The sequence below is a fragment of the Anomaloglossus baeobatrachus genome, chromosome 8 (assembly GCF_048569485.1).
Source record: "Anomaloglossus baeobatrachus isolate aAnoBae1 chromosome 8, aAnoBae1.hap1, whole genome shotgun sequence".
In the NCBI taxonomy this organism is placed as follows: domain Eukaryota; kingdom Metazoa; phylum Chordata; class Amphibia; order Anura; family Aromobatidae; genus Anomaloglossus; species Anomaloglossus baeobatrachus.
This window is the reverse complement of record NC_134360.1, coordinates 46854743-46871460: the sequence shown is the minus strand read 5'-3', so window position 1 is coordinate 46871460 and position 16718 is coordinate 46854743. Positions and strand designations below refer to the sequence as shown.

General features: G+C 52.4%; 1 protein-coding gene across 1 annotated transcript in view; it reads left to right on the top strand.

Moving 5' to 3' along the window:
* The window catches only part of RBSN (rabenosyn, RAB effector), a 53863-nt gene extending 42640 nt beyond the window's left edge, over positions 1 to 11223 (top strand). The window contains exons 9-11 of the mRNA XM_075320756.1: positions 7115 to 7217; positions 7391 to 7495; positions 9644 to 11223. Coding sequence (XP_075176871.1) covers positions 7115 to 7217; positions 7391 to 7495; positions 9644 to 10675 — 1240 coding nt within the window. The 3' untranslated portion in view covers positions 10676 to 11223. The remainder of the gene's footprint in view (positions 1 to 7114; positions 7218 to 7390; positions 7496 to 9643) is intronic.
* The last annotated feature ends 5495 nt before the right edge of the window (positions 11224 to 16718 follow it).

Genomic DNA, 16718 nt, shown 5'->3' with positions numbered 1-16718 from the left:
CTACGGCTCAGCAGGTGTGTCAGGCGGCTACCTGGTCTAGTCTGCACACTTTCACGAAACACTATCAGGTGCATACCTATGCTTCGGCAGACGCCAGTCTAGGTAGGCGAGTCCTTCAGGCGGCGGTTGCCCACCTGTAAGAGGGGGTCGTTTCGGCTCTTTTTATCGAGGTATTCTTTTACCCACCCAGGGACTGCTTTTGGACGTCCCAATTGTCTGGGTCTCCCAATGGAGCGACAAAGAAGAAGGGAATTTTGTTTACTTACCGTAAATTCCTTTTCTTCTAGCTCCTATTGAGAGACCCAGCACCCGCCCCTGTTCCCTTCGGGCTGTTGTTCTTTTGTGTACACATGTTGTTCATGTTGAATTGTTCTTTTGGTTCATGGTTTTCAGTTCTCCGAACATCCTTCGGATTGAATTTACCTTAGACCATTTTATAAGTTTCCTCCTTCCTGCTTTTGCACCAAAACTGAGGAGCCCGTGATGCACGGGAGGGTGTATAGGCAGAGGGGAGGGGTTACACTTTTTAAAGTGTAATACTTTGTGTGGCCTCCGGAGGCAGAAGCTATACACCCAATTGTCTGGGTCTCCCAATAGGAGCTAGAAGAAAAGGAATTTACGGTAAGTAAACAAAATTCCCTTCTTCTGCAGACGGACACCAAAATGTAGTAGACTACGTTTTAGTGTGTCCGCCTGCAGAAAACGTATAGTACAGACCAAAAGTTTGGACACACCTCATTCAAAGAGTTTTCTTTATTTTCATGACTCTGAAAATTGTAGATTCACATTGAAGGCCTCAAAACTATGTATTAAAACATGTGGAGTAAAATACTTAACAAAAAAGTGTGAAACAACTGAAAATATGTCTTATATTCTAGGTTCTTCAAAGTAGCCACCTAGTATACACGCAGATATATATACATACATACCCACACAGTATATATTCACCCCTTTTGTATCCTAGAAAAGGATATATTTATTAGGAAGTATTGATTTAGAAAATTAAAAAAAAAAGTGTAAATATTTAGTAGAATTGTTTTAATTATTTTTAACAATTATTAGTATTTCTTTGTCGCTCCATTGGGAGACCCAGACAATTGGGTGTATAGCTTCTGCCTCCGGAGGCCACACAAAGTATTACACTTTTAAAAAAGTGTAACCCCTCCCCTCTGCCTATACACCCTCCCGTGGATCACGGGCTCCTCAGTTTTATGCTTTGTGTGGAAGGAGGCACACATCCACTCATGCATTCTCATACATAGTTATGACGGATGGAAGAAAAGAGGACCCCGATGGGGTCCCCGGCATGTTCCCTTCTCACCCCACTATGTCGGTGGTGTTGTTAAGGTTGAGGTACCCATTGCGGGTACAGAGGCTGGAGCCACATGCCGTCTCCTTCACCATCCCTTATGCGGCTCTGGGAGAAGTGGGATCCTAAGCGGTCATCCACGTGCTGGGACCGTGCTCCATCCGCAGCCCCTGGTGGAACCTGCCGGTCCGGAGCTTCTTCACCCCCAGGGACCGGGCCCTGCAACTTTAAGGTACTCTGTGTCCCCATGTGTGGACTGTACAGGGAGGGAGGTCGCTCCTTCTCCCCGGACGCCGCGGTAGTTCCGTCCGCAGTTTTTTTTCGGCGGACTTCCGCGCCGACCGTGCCTGCTTGTCGGGCACGGCCTTAAATTTAGTCCCCGGCTTCGCCGCGGCCTAGTCGAGCAAAATCCCGCCCCCGGGCCTGCCTGTCAGGGGTTAGGGCGGGATTACCGACGTGACGTCGGCTCTGAGGGCTGGAGCATCTTTGCATGTCTCCCCCCACCCTCATTGACCACTTGGGGACTCCAGATTCCCGCTCTTTGCTGGCGCCGCCCTCGGCTCCACACCCCCCCTGAGAGCTCCGGCAGCCATTTTTAGCATTCTGCCGGTGGATGCTACTCAGCGGCAAAGCTCTGCAGCTCTGGGGGACCCACGACAGGGAATCTGGAGGACACACTCCGCTCGTTAGCGGTTGGTAAGCCACACCGGTCACCCGGTGTTGGTCCCCCTAGGGTGCCGATATATATATAGATATATATATCTGTTCGGAAAGGCTGTATACCCTTTTCCCATATACCCTCAGTGGTCACTCTCCTAGGAGACAACAGCATGTTGTCCACAAGGAGCAAAGCTACTAAGGCACAGACTTTTTTCGCGGCCTGTACCTCTTGTGGGGCTATGTTGCCTGCGGGATCCACCTACCCCCACTGTGATCAATGCTCGACTCCTGCCACGCTTGCTCAGCCGGAGCCTCGGGCACTTGTGGGCCCCTCGGCTCATGTAGATCCCCCGGCTCCCCCTGAGCAGTCTGCAGGGACAGAGTCACCGTCGTTGGCCTCTTTCGCTGCGACACTCTCCCAGTCACTTTCTCAATCCATTGCACAGTCTATGGACAAATGGTCATCTAAGCTCCTTGAGGCATTGCAGTCCAGACCAGGCTCTTCACAGGCCCCGGCCCCTGTTAGTTTGTCTTCTCCAGGCCCCTCTCGGTCCGCGCCGCAGCGCGCTCCCAGAATAGCCTCTAGGTCCCAGGCGGAGGACTCCTGCCCGGATCACAGCCCCAGGCCGGCTAAGCGGCCTCGCTGGGACTCTTTCCCGGCCTCCTCACGCTGCTCTGGATCCCAGCTTGATGACTCTCAGGAAGACGAGGCGGACGTCGCAGCTCAGGGCTCTGACCCTGACTTCACCCTTAACCTTGATACACCTGAGGGGGACGCCTTAGTTAATGATCTTATCTCGTCCATCAACCAGGTGTTGGATCTCTCCCCCCGCCTCCTCCTGTAGAAGAGTCGGCTTCTCAGCAGGAGAAACACCAATTTCGATTCCCCAAACGTACGCGCAATACGTTTTTTGATCACTCTAACTTCAGGGACGCTGTCCAGAAGCCCAGAGCGGTCCCGGACAAGCGCTTTGCTAAACGGCACACTGACACGCGTTACCCCTTTTCACCTGAAGTCGTTAAGGGCTGGGCACACTCTCCCAAGGTGGATCCTCCAGTCTCTAGATTGGCTGCTAGGTCCGTTGTGTCTGTTGCCGATGGCACATCCCTGAAGGATGCCACTGACAGACAGAGCTCTTGGTGAAGTCTATTTATGAGGCCATGGGCGCGTCTTTCGCCCCGCCTTTGCGGCCGTGTGGGCTCTCCAAGCAATCTCGGCATGTCTGACTGAGATTAATGCCGTCACGTGGAATTCTGCTCCGCAGGTTTCTTCCTTGATCTCTCAGGCATCAGCATTTTCGTCCTACGCCATGAACGCCGTCCTGGACTCCGCTAGCCGTACGGCTGTGGCATCCGCTAACTCCGTGGCAGTCCGCAGGGCCATGTGGCTGCGCGAATGGAAAGCAGACTCTGCTTCCAAAAGGTTCTTAACTGGTTTGCCTTTTTCTGGCGACCGTTTGTTTGGCGAACGGTTGGATGAGATTATTAAGGAATCCTCGGGAAAGGACTCCTCCTTACCCCAGTCCAAACCTCAGAGACCTCAGCAGAGAAAAATCCAATCGAGGTTTCGGTCCTTTCGTCCCTCCGCCAAGACCCAATCCTCGTCGTCCAACCGGCCGGAGAAAGGCCAGAGGAACTCCTATGCGTGGCAGTCCAAGTCACGCCCCCAAAAGGCCGCGGGAGGCACTGCCTCCAAGACGGCCTCCACATGACTCCCGGCCTCATCTAACCACATCCTCGGTCGGTGGCAGGCTCTCCCGCTTTGGCGACGCCTGGTGGCCACACGTTCAAGACCGATGGGTGAGAGACATTCTGTCTCATGGTTACAGGATAGAGTTCAACTCTCGTCCTGCGGCTCGTTTCTTCCGAACCTCACCACCTCCCGCACAGGCCGACGCACTTTTTCAGGCAGTGGACGCTCTAAAGATAGAGGGAGTTGTGATTCCCGTTCCCCTTCAGGAACGTGGTCGCGGATTTTACTCCAACTTGTTCGTGGTGCCAAAAAAGGACGGGTCATTCCGTCCCGTTCTGGACCTCAAGCTGCTCAACAGAGATGTGAGAACCAGACGGTTTCGGATGGAATCTCTCCGCTCGGTCATCGCCTCAATGTCACAAGGAGACTTCCTAGCATCGATCGACATCAAAGATGCTTATCTCCATGTGCCGATCGCACCCGAACATCAACGTTTCCTGCGTTTTGCCATCGGGGACGAACACCTCCAGTTCGTGGCATTGCCTTTCGGCCTGGCGACAGCCCCACGGGTTTTCACCAAAGTCATGGCATCCGTCGTGGCGGTCCTACACTCTCAGGGCCACTCGGTGATCCCTTACTTGGACGATCTCCTAGTCAGGGCCCCTTCTCTGGTGGCGTGTCAACAAAGTCTTACCGTCACTCTGGCGACTCTCCAGCAGTTCGGATGGAAATCAAAGTTGACGCCGACCCAATCACTGACTTACCTCGGGATGGAATTTCATACCCAGCCAGCGTTAGTCGTGCTACCGCGGGACAAACAGCTTTCTCTGCAGGCAGGGGTGCAGTCACTTCTTCGGAGTCAGTCACACCCCTTAAGGCGCCTCATGCACTTCCTGGGGAAGATGGTTGCAGCTATGGAGGCAGTGCCGTTCGCGCAATTCCATCTACGGCCACTCCAATGGGACATTCTTCGCAAATGGGACAAGAGTGCTGCTTCCCTCGACAAGAACATCTCTTTCCCTCGCAACCAAAACATCACTTCAGTGGTGGCTCCTACCCACATCTCTGTCCCGGGGAAAATCCTTCCTCCCCCCAACCTGGGCCGTGGTCACCACGGACGCGAGCCTGTCAGGTTGGGGAGCGGTTTTTCTCCACCACAGGGCTCAAGGAACCTGGACTCCAATAGAATCGTCCCTTCAGATCAATATCCTGGAGATAAGGGCAGTATATCTAGCCCTATTGGCTTTCCATCGGTGGCTGGAGGGCAGCCAGATCCGAATCCAGTCGGACAACGCCACTGCCGTCGCCTACATCAACCACCAAGGCGGCACTCGCAGTCGTCAAGCCTTCCAGGAAGTCCGGCGGATTCTGCAGTGGGTGGAAGTCACAGGCTCCACCATCTCCGCAGTTCACATCCCGGGCGTAGAAAACTGGGAAGAAGATTTTCTCAGTCGTCAGGGCATGGACGCGGGGGAATGGTCTCTTCACCCAGACGTGTTTCGAGAGATCTGTCGCCGCTGGGGAACGCCGGATGTCGATCTCATGGCGTCACGACACAACAACAAGGTCCCGGCCTTCATGGCACGGTCTCAGGATCACAGAGCTCTGGCAGCGGACGCTCTGGTCCAGGATTGGTCGCAGTTTCGACTGCTATGCGTGTTTCCTCCTCTGGCGATGCTGCCCAGGGTACTACGCAAGATCCGGTCCGAATGCCGTCGCGCCATTCTCGTCGCTCCAGACTGGCCGAGGCGGTCGTGGTATCCGGATCTGTGGCATCTCACGGTGGGTCAACCGTGGGCACTTCCAGACCGCCCAGACTTGCTGTCACAAGGCCCGTTTTTCCATCTGAATTCTGTGGCCCTCAACCTGACTGCGTGGCCATTGAGTCCTGGCTCCTAGCGTCTTCAGGGTTATCTCAGGATGTCATTGCCACCATGAGACAGGCCAGGAAACCGACGTCCGCCAAGATCTATTACAGGTCCTTGCAAATCTTCTTATCCTGGTGCTCTGATAACGGTTTTCCTCCATGGCCGTTTGCATTACCCACATTTCTTTCATTCCTACAATCTGGAATGGACAAGGGTTTGTTCCTCGGCTCTCTCAAGGGCCAAGTGTCGGCGCTCTCCGTGTTTTTTCAAACGCGTCTAGCCAGGCTTCCGCAGGTCCGCACGTTCCTGCAGGGGGTTTGCCACATGGTCCCACCTTACAAACGTCCGTTAGAACCTTGGGATCTTAACAGGGTCCTGACGGCTCTTCAAAAGCCGCCTTTTGAGCCGCTGCGGGATGTCTCTCTCTCACGTCTTTCTCAGAAGGTGGCCTTCCTGGTGGCAGTCACATCACTTCGGAGAGTGTCTGAGCTTGCAGCGCTGTCATGCAAAGCTCCCTTCCTGGTTTTCCACCAGGATAAGGTGGTTCTGCGTCCTGTCCCGGAATTCCTCTCTAAGGTGGTATCCCCTTTTCATCTAAATCAGGATATCTCCTTGCCTTCCTTTTGCCCTAATCCAATTCACCAGTGTGAAAAGGATTTGCACTCTTTGGATCTAGTGAGAGCACTCCGGGTCTACGTGTCTCGCACGGCGCCCCTGCGCCATTCAGACACGCTCTTTGTCCTTGTCGCTGGCCAGCGTAAGGGTTCGCAGGCTTCCAAGTCAACCTTGGCTCGGTGGATCAAGGAACCGATTCTTGAAGCCTACCGTTCTTCTGGGCTTCCGCTCCCTTCAGGGTTGAAAGCCCATTCTACCAGAGCCGTGGGTGCGTCCTGGGCATTGCGGCACCGGGCGACGGCTCAGCAGGTGTGTCAGGCAGCTACGTGGTCTAGTCTGCACACTTTCACGAAGCACTATCAAGTGCATACCTATGCTTCGGCAGACGCCAGTCTAGGTAGGCGAGTCCTCCAGGCGGCGGTTGCCCACCTGTAAGAGGGGGCCGTTTTCGGCTCTTGTTATTGAGGTATTGCTTTACCCACCCAGGGACTGCTCTTGGACGTCCCAATTGTCTGGGTCTCCCAATGGAGCGACAAAGAAAAAGGGAATTTTGTTTACTTACCGTAAATTCCTTTTCTTCTAGCTCCTATTGGGAGACCCAGCTCCCGCCCCTGTGCCCTTCGGGCCGGTTGTTCTTGTGTGTACACATGTTGTTGATGTTGATTTGTTCTTTGGGTTCATGGTCTTCAGTTCTCCGAACATCCTTCGGATTAAATTTACCCTAGACCAATTTATAAGTTTTCTCCTTCCTGCTTTTGCACCAAAACTGAGGAGCCCGTGGTCCACGGGAGGGTGTATAGGCAGAGGGGAGGGGTTACACTTTTTAAAGTGTAATACTTTGTGTGGCCTCCGGAGGCAGAAGCTATACACCCAATTGTCTGGGTCTCCCAATAGGAGCTAGAAGAAAAGGAATTTACGGTAAGTAAACAAAATTCCCTTTTTTTATTAATATTTTTTTATCTGCCACAGTAAGAAAATACTAACCCTGGGAATTAATGAAGACCCCAAACCCCACCCCAAAAATTTACAGCTGCAGAAGATGGTCAGATACTCAGCGACGCTGTTTGTGCAGGTAAATACTGGAGGAAATGTTCTTCCATCACACATGGCGACTTTTACATGCAGTAATCTCCCGCCCTGCGGAGCCTCAATATTTCTCTAATGGGGGCAAAACCCGAATTCCATCAGACGAGCCTCCGTCACCATTCTGACCTCGGAAATTCAACTATTTTCTTATTTCTGTAGGAAAAGCTGTTGGGTTTAATGTCGCTGCCAACTAAGGAGATGTATGAGGGGTTAAAGGAGAAGCGAAAACAGGAAAATGAACAGAAACTGCAACGAGAGCGACAGGTGAGATTTCTCCCCTCTGATCTGCAGGGCATGTATGTAAAATTGTACATGACCGTTGTGGAGACACGGGGGTCAGTGGGTGCTCTTGTCTGCTGACCCGACCGCCTTTAGAAAGACAGCATGGCCCAGGGCTCATCCCAACTGAACGCCCGACCTCCTTAACCGTGGGTGGAACACTACTCAGACAACACAGGGTGAGGGAATCACAATATTAATAATAATAATAATAATTTTATTAATTTATATAGCGTTATTAATTCCACAACGCTTTACATAGAATGGCAACACTGTTCCCATTGGGGCTCACAATCTAAAGTCCTTATCTGTATGTATTTGGAGTGTGGGAGGAAACCGGAGACCCCGGAGGAAATCCACGCAAACACTAGGAGAACATACAAACTCCTTGCAGATGGTGTCCTTGGTGGGATTTGAACCCAGGACCCCAGCGCTGCAAGACTCAGTGCTAACCACTGAGCCACCGTGCCACCCCATAGACTTTATTGGATCCCCAAACAATTAACAGCATATGGCACATAACCAGCAAAACCACAGAATGTAACCGGCAACAGTTTCTCACCCTTCCGCTGGCTCACCATGGATTAGAATGTCCGTGCCTCAGAGCTTTCAGGGCTACTTACTCCAAACCAGCAGCACCCCACTTTCGGTGGGCACCCACTGAGAATGGAGTAACACCGGATTTAGGAAGCTGGCTGAGGACCGCAAAGCCTGTAGTCAGGTGACTGGATTATCCCAAGCTGGATTCCTTCCTTAGGTAGTCCTTGATATCTCAGCCGAATCCTTGCATTCGATGCTGAAGTCCATGTAGTATTACAATCCCGGTTCGGTTATGGCTTGTCAATCAGATCCGCAGATCCTAGATTGGTAGCATGTAGCAAGAGTCTACCCGGGCAATGGACAGTCCTCCTTCTCATACCCCTGAGCTCTCCATTCAGACCATTGGGGTCTTCACGATTGGTGGATAAGACTGGGCTCTTATTGGCTAGATTTCAAGCTGTATACAAAATATCCCTAGTAGTAATGGCCTCTGGAGAGACGAGGGAGAGACAGCTAAGTTACATCGCATCTATCAATATGCATAGTAATACAATGAGATGTTCGCATAATTGATTTGTCTGGGTGTCTGACCTTCACTGGCCAAGGCAATTACATGAGTCAACAAGAACTTTAAGGCTATGTGCCCACGCTAGAATGTCCCTGCGGATTTTTTTGCCTGAAAATCCGCGACTTTCGCGGCAAATCCGCACCCGCGGATTTGCCGCGGATTTGCCGCGGATTTTGATGCGGATTTTTTTTTTTTTTTTCCCCATTCAAAGCCAAAAATCCGCACCAAATCTGCACCAAACAATTGACATGCTGCAGATTTTTCCGGATCAAAATCCGCGGCAAATCCGCCGCGGAAAAATCCGCAGCATGGGCACAGCATTTCCAAAATGCCATTGAAATGGCTTGGAAGTGCTGCTGCTGCAGATTTTCGGCAAATCCGCGGTAAATCCGCGGCAAAATCCGCGGTAAATCCTGTAGCGTGGGCACATAGCCTAACACTAGACTCCTGAGAGATTTGTAGAAACAATGAGGGGCTTATCCCCCATTTATAAACAAACTATCATCACGTCTGGCTGAATTTTAAGAAACTTAACCCATGCTAGGCACTGACAGAGTCCATGTCGTCACAACCGTAACCAGAGATCTTCTAAGTATTGTAGTAGGAAACTTAGACATTAAAGGCACAATCCCGACAGTTTTCTAGCACACACAAGTCTCAATTTTGTGCACACCCAAAAATGTTGTGACTCTTAGATTTTCTGTTTTTTACGCTGGTTGCCACTTTTTTGTAATGGGGGTATCTTGCGTTATGAAAACACCCATCCGAGTTCCTCTCCCCTATCGCACCTTAAAAAAAAAAAAAGTGTCAAAAAGCTAAAGGAGTTGAACAATTTACACCAGAATTTGCACATCTTATGCCTCTAAACCTATAATAAATTACCCAGCAAAGTTTTATAGAAGTTTAATAACTTTTATTGTAAATGCTAAAGAATTATATAAAGTTTTTAAAAGTTGTGTAATTTGTTTTTATTTTTGTAAAAGCGGATTGCTTCTTTAAGATTCTATGGGATTGTGTCTCTGCAGGCGGCTCTTGAAGCACAGAGGAGGCGGGATGAGAAGAAGAAAGACACCTTGCCCCGCACCGCCGAGGCTTTGAATGGAGAGCCTCAGCCGCCGGGCCGTATTCGGAAGGTGGAAGGATGGTTACCGACGTCCGGTGTTCCTCGGAATAAAGAGACCTCCGACCCCCTCCTCCAGCAAATCGAGAACATCACCTCCTACATCCAGCAGGCTCAGTTGGCCGGACGTGTGGACGAAGTTCGTATGTTAGAAGAAAACCTGAGGCAGCTGCAGGATGAGTACGACCAGCAGCAGGTGGAGACGGCCATAAGGATGTCCAGAGAGCTGGCGGAGGAGGAGGCCATGCAGAGAGAACAGCTGGAGGTGCTGAGGAAGCGGGAGGAAATCCGGGAGCAGAAGAGGAGCCTGGCCCAGCACAGCAGGGCTCACTCCCTGGACTTTCGGGACCACAGGCAGGTGTCGGCCTGGCAGGATAAACAAACGGCAGCGCTGGATCTCCAGCTTCCGAGACACAACCTCACTACTGTGCGGTCTCCAAGTCCTCCAGACACAAGACCGGACCTCTCCTTACACATCTCACCCATTCTCCCCAGCAAATCTGTGCCCTTAAACCCCTTTGAGGACGAGGAGGATGAGCCTGAACCTGAACCTGCCCCTTCAGAACAGATCCAGCAGAACGGCAAAAGGGAATACAATCCATTTGATGAGGATGATGAGGATGACCAAGCCGAGAGCAGCCACAAGGACACACAAGCATCTTCCAATCCCTTTGAAACTTCACCAGAACGAGACCACTCGCCACCGGCCACAAAGAACCCTTTCGAGGAGGAGGAGATCGTCGGCGCCGGGAATCCCTTCGAGGAGCCAGACGAGGATGTGATCGAAGAGGATCTGCTCTTACAACAGATCGATAACATCAAAGCTTACATATTTGACGCCAAGCACAGCGGCCGGATGGACGAGGTGGAGCTCCTCACCGAGAACCTGAGGGAACTGAAGAAGACGTTGGCTAAACAGAAAGGTCAAACTAATTGACGGAGATGCCACAGCTCCAGATTCTTACCAGCAAAGCCCATGGTATCAAAAGCATTACCTAGATTATACCGCAGTGCTGCTTAATGGCCGGCGGAGCGCTGCGCACCACTGCCGCTTGTCTCTGCTGAGGAATGGACTGGACGGGTCAATGGAGATAGGTGGGTTGGAATTTTTCTTATCCCTTATGCTGCCTAATCTTATCACTCCTGAATGTGAAGAGCCCTTCTAAAAATTTGGTATAAGCACATTATGTGGATTAACCTGTGAGGGGGGAAGTAGCCACTGCCTATAGGAACCAAACTACACGGACAAGAACATGGCGAGAGGAGACCTGATCTCCGCAGAACGATGTGTGATCTGCTCCACGTACACTACAGGACACACAAGCTGATATTACAGAGCGCGCCGGCCTCCTGCTCCTGGATTACTCGTGACCCTTGGAGAAAAGATGTGTGATTTCTGGTAACTCCTGAACAGTGTTACATCATTTAATAGGTCTGTCTGCACACCGCAAAGTTATATATAATAAAATCTACATAATAAGTGGAGTCATGGTGTATATCCATTATTTCTTTTTCGCTCCTAATTGGGAGACCCAGACAGTGGGTGTATAGCTACTGCCCTCTGGAGGCCGCACAAAGAACTACACTTAAAAGTGTAAGGCCCCTCCCCTTCTGGCTATACACCCTCCCGTAGGAGTACAGATTCCTCAGTTTTAGCTTTGTGCGCAGGAGGTCAGACACGCACGCATAGCTCCATTGTTTTTAGTCAGCAGCAGCTGCTGACTATGTCGGATGGAAGAAAAGAGGGCCCATAAACAGGGCTCCCAGCATGCTCCCTTCTCACCCCACTGTATGTCGGAGGTGTTTGTAAGGTTGAGGTACCCATTGCGGGTACGGCGGCAGGAGCCCACATGCTGATTCCTTCCCCATCCCTTTTTACAGGGCTCTGGGTGAAGTGGGATTTACTGGTCTCCAGGCACTGAGACCGGGCTCCATCTACAGCCCCTGGACAAGATGCTGGATGGAGCGGAGTACATCAGGGACATGGCCCTGCATCCTCAAGGTACTCTGTGTCCCCGTGCAGGCGCTCACACCGCAGCATGCTGGGTGTTGTAGTGCGCCGGGGGACATCAGCGCTACGGCGCTTGTGCCATGGCCTCATTCAGCTTAGCTGAAGCAGGCACACTTCCAGGAATCGGTCGCGCCGGCCGCTGGGACTGCGGCGCGGCTGGCACTTGTGGTGCGCCGGGGACTTCAGCGCGGCCCGCGCTTTTACGGCGGCCGCGCTGATAACTCGAGTCCCCGGCTTTTGCGGCCTGCTTCCGTTCGTTCCCGCCCCCGGACCTGCCAGTCAGGAGAGGGGCGGGACGCTGGCCACATCTAGAAATCGGTCATGCCGGCCGCTGGGACTGCGGCGCGGCTGGCGCTTGTGGTGCGCCGGGGACTTCAGCGCGGCCCGCGCTTTTACGGCGGCCGCGCTGATAACTCGAGTCCCCGGCTTTTGCGGCCTGCTCCCGTTCGTTCCCGCCCCCAGACCTGCCAGTCAGGAGAGGGGCGGGACGCTGGCCAGTGCATCAGCGCTGAGGGCTGGAGTCGTTTTTACATACTCCAGCCCTCACAATCGGCACAGAGGGGACACTGTTTCCCGCACTTTTGTTTGGGAACTCCCACGGACCGCCCCTCTCCACAGACGCCGGCAGCCATTCCTGCTGACACGCTGAGCTGCAGAGGGGAGCCGGGGAGACCCAGACAAGGAATTCTGCAGCCTCTTACCCGCTATTCAGCGGGCGGTAAGCAGCCCTCAGGGCTCACCCCTCTTGTGCCAGTAGTATTCTTAGTATTTTGTTGCTACAAATACTTGGTATTACATAGCGCTGGTCGCCCTTTGGCTATAGACTCTCTCACATTCAGAGAGCCAGCAGCATGTCGTCCGCAAAACGCAAGGGTGCCAAAGCACAGACATTATATGCTTCCTGCACCGCATGTGGGACTTTTCTACCGGCAGGCTCCACGGACCCCCATTGTGTGCAGTGCTCGGCCCCTGCGGCGCTTGCACAGCCGGGGCCTCTGCTGGACGTGACCCAGGGTGTACCACCTGTGAATGCTGTCCAGGTGACAGGCACTGAGTTTGCAGCTTTTGCTGACAGAATGTCTCTCACTATGTCACAAATTCTTGACACATTGCGAGCTAGGCCTGTACTTCAGGCCACGGACACTGTGCAATCATTGCCCCCTGGTCCCCCTCAGCTCCAAGCTCCGGGACGGGCATATACACCTCAGGGTGAAGACTCTGACTCGGACGATGGCCCCGGGCAGCCTAAGCGGGCTCGCTATGACGGGCCTTCACATTCATCTCAATGGTCAGGATCCCAGCGAGATGAATCTATGGGTGATGAGGCGGACGTAACTGATCAGGATTCTGATCCTGGAACCGCTCTCAATCTAGATACACCAGATGGTGACGCCATAGTTAATGATCTTATATTTAACATCAATAAGATGTTAAATATTTCCCCACCAGCTCCTCTTGTGGAGGAGTCAGCTTCGCAGCACGAGAGAATCCATTTCAGATACCCTAAGCGTACTTTAAGCACTTTTCTGGACCACGCTGACTTTAGAGACGCAATCCAGAAACCCCACGCTTATCCTGAAAGGCGTTTTCCTAAACGGCTTAAAGATACACGCTATCCTTTTCCCCCTGAGGTGGTCAAAGGTTGGACCCAGTGTCCAAAAGTGGATCCTCCAATTTCCAGGCTTGCAGCTAGATCCTTGGTTGCAGTTGAAGATGGAGCGGCACTTAAAGATGCCACTGACAGGCAGATGGAGCTCTGGCTGAAATCCATCTATGAAGCGATTGGAGCGTCATTAGCGCCTTCTTTTGCAGCCGTATGGGCACTCCAAGCTATCTCAGCCGGGCTTGCGCGAGTTGACTCCGTCACACGTGCATTTGCCCCGCAGGTAGCACCATTGACCTCGCAAATGGCGGCATTCGCGTCGTACGCGATTAATGCTGTTCTTGACGCTACAAGCCGCACGGCAGTGGCGTCAGCCAACTCCGTTGTTTTGCGTAGGGCCCTGTGGTTGAGACATTGGAAAGCAGATTCTCATTCCAAGAAGTGCTTAACCAATTTGCCTTTTTCTCGTGACCGATTGTTTGGAGAGCGTTTGGATGAAATCATCAAACACTCCAAGGGTAAGGACTCATCCTTACCGCAACACAGACAAAACAGACCCCAACAGAGGAAGGGTCAGTCTGGTTATCGGTCCTTTCGAGGACCGGGCAGGTCCCAATTCGCATCGTCAAAAAAGACTCAAAAAGACCAGAGACGCTCAGATTCTTGGAGGTCTCAGTCACGCCCAAAAAGGGCAGCCGGAGGAACCGTTGCCAAAACGGCGTCCTCCTGACTTGAGGTCTCCGATTCCCACACCCGCGGTCGGTGGGAGGCTTTCCCACTTTGGCGACATCTGGCTGTCACACGTCAAAGACCGTTGGGTGAGGGATATTCTGTCTCACGGGTACAGGATAGAGTTCAGTTCTCGTCCGCCAACTCGTTTCTTCAGAACTTCTCCCCCACCAGACCGAGCCGATGCTCTGTTGCAGGCGGTGGCCGCTCTAAAAGCGGAAGGAGTGGTGACCTCCGTCCCTCTTCAGGAACAAGGTCACGGTTTTTACTCCAATCTGTTTGTGGTCCCAAAAAAGGACGGATCGTATCGGCCCGTCCTGGATCTAAAGTTGCTCAACAGACACGTAAAAGTCAGGAGGTTCCGGATGGAATCCCTACGCTCCGTCATAGCCTCAATGTCTCAAGGAGATTTTCTAGCATCAATAGATATCAAAGATGCGTATCTCCACGTGCCGATCGCACCAGAGCATCAGCGTTTCCTACGCTTCGTCATACACGACGAACACCTGCAGTTCGTAGCGTTACCTTTCGGTCTGGCAACAGCCCCCCGGGTCTTCACCAAGGTCATGGCAGCAGTAGTAGCTGTTCTGCACTCGCAGGGTCACTCGGTCATCCCGTATCTAGACGACCTGCTTATAAAGGCACCCTCTCAAGAGGCATGCCAACACAGTCTGAAAGTGGCACTAGACACTCTCCAGAGTTTCGGGTGGATTATCAACTTTCCAAAGTCTCATCTAACCCCGACCCAATCTCTGACTTATCTTGGCATGGAGTTTCATACTCTCTCAGCGATAGTGAAGCTTCCACTGGACAAGCAGTGCTCGCTGCGGACTGGAGTGCAATCTCTCCTTCAGAGCCAGTCGCACTCACTGAGGCGCCTCATGCATTTCCTAGGAAAGATGGTAGCAGCAATGGAGGCAGTCCCGTTCGCGCAGTTTCATCTGCGCCCTCTACAATGGGACATTCTACGCCAATGGGACGGGAAATCGACGTCCCTCGACAGGACTGTCTCCCTCTCTCAGACTGCCAAGGACTCTCTGCGTTGGTGGCTTCTCCCCACCTCATTGTCACAGGGAAAGTCGTTCCTTCCCCCGTCCTGGGCAGTGGTCACGACGGATGCGAGCCTATCAGGGTGGGGAGCGGTGTATCTCCACCACAGGGCTCAGGGGATGTGGACTCTGGAAGAGTCCACCCTGCAGATCAATGTTCTGGAAATCAGAGCAATCTATCTTGCCCTGCGAGCCTTCCAACAATGGCTGGAAGGCAAACAGATTCGGATTCAGTCGGACAATTCCACGGCGGTGGCGTACATCAACCACCAAGGGGGAACACGCAGTCGCCAAGCCTTTCAAGAAGTCCAACGGATTTTGACGTGGGTGGAAAGCAGAGCGTCCACCATATCCGCAGTTCACATCCCAGGCGTGGAAAACTGGGAAGCAGACTTTCTCAGTCGCCAGGGAATGGACGCAGGAGAATGGTCCCTTCACCCGGACGTGTTTCAGCAGATCTGTTGCCGCTGGGGGACGCCGGACGTCGATCTGATGGCGTCACGACACAACAACAAGGTCCCAGTTTTCATGGCACGGTCTCACGATCACCGAGCACTGGCGGCAGACGCCTTGGTTCAGGATTGGTCGCAATTCCGACTCCCCTATGTGTTCCCACCTCTAGCATTGTTACCCAGAGTTCTCCGGAAAATCAGGTCCGACTGCCATCGAGCCATACTCGTCGCTCCAGATTGGCCAAGAAGGTCGTGGTACCCGGATCTGTGGCATCTCACGGTAGGCCAACCGTGGACACTACCAGACCGTCCAGATTTGCTGTCTCAAGGGCCGTTTTTCCATCTGAATTCTGCGGCCCTGAACCTGACTGTGTGGCCATTGAGTCCTGGATCCTAGCGGCCTCAGGTTTATCTCATGAAGTTGTTGCCACAATGAGACAGGCTAGAAAACCATCCTCAGCTAAGATCTATCACAGAACGTGGAAGATATTCTTAGCGTGGTGCGTGGCTCAAGGGTTTTCTCCCTGGCCATTTGCATTGCCAACTTTTCTTTCCTTCCTGCAGTCTGGGTTGGAAAAAGGCTTGTCGCTTAGCTCTCTTAAGGGTCAAGTCTCCGCGCTATCCGTATTCTTTCAGAAGCGCTTGGCACAGCTTTCTAAAGTACGCACGTTTCTCCAAGGAGTTTGTCATATCGTTCCTCCTTACAGACGGCCATTGGAACCCTGGGATCTGAACAAGGTTCTCATTGCTCTCCAGAAGCCGCCTTTCGAGCCTTTGAAAGAGGTTCCCCTTTCTCGGCTTTCACAAAAGGTAGTTTTTCTTGTGGCGGTCACGTCTCTTCGAAGAGTGTCCGAGCTAGCGGCGTTATCTTGCAAATCTCCCTTCCTGGTGTTTCACCAAGACAAGGTAGTACTGCGTCCAATTCCAGAGTTTTCTCCCAAGGTGGTTTCTTCCTTTCATCTCAATCAGGATATCACTTTACCATCTTTGTGTCCGCATCCAGTTCACCAATTTGAAAAGGGTTTACATCTGTTGGACCTGGTGAGAGCACTCAGGATTTACATTTCTCGCACGGCGGCTCTACGCCGTTCTGATGCGCTCTTTGTCCTAGTCGCTGGTCAGCATAAGGGATCGCA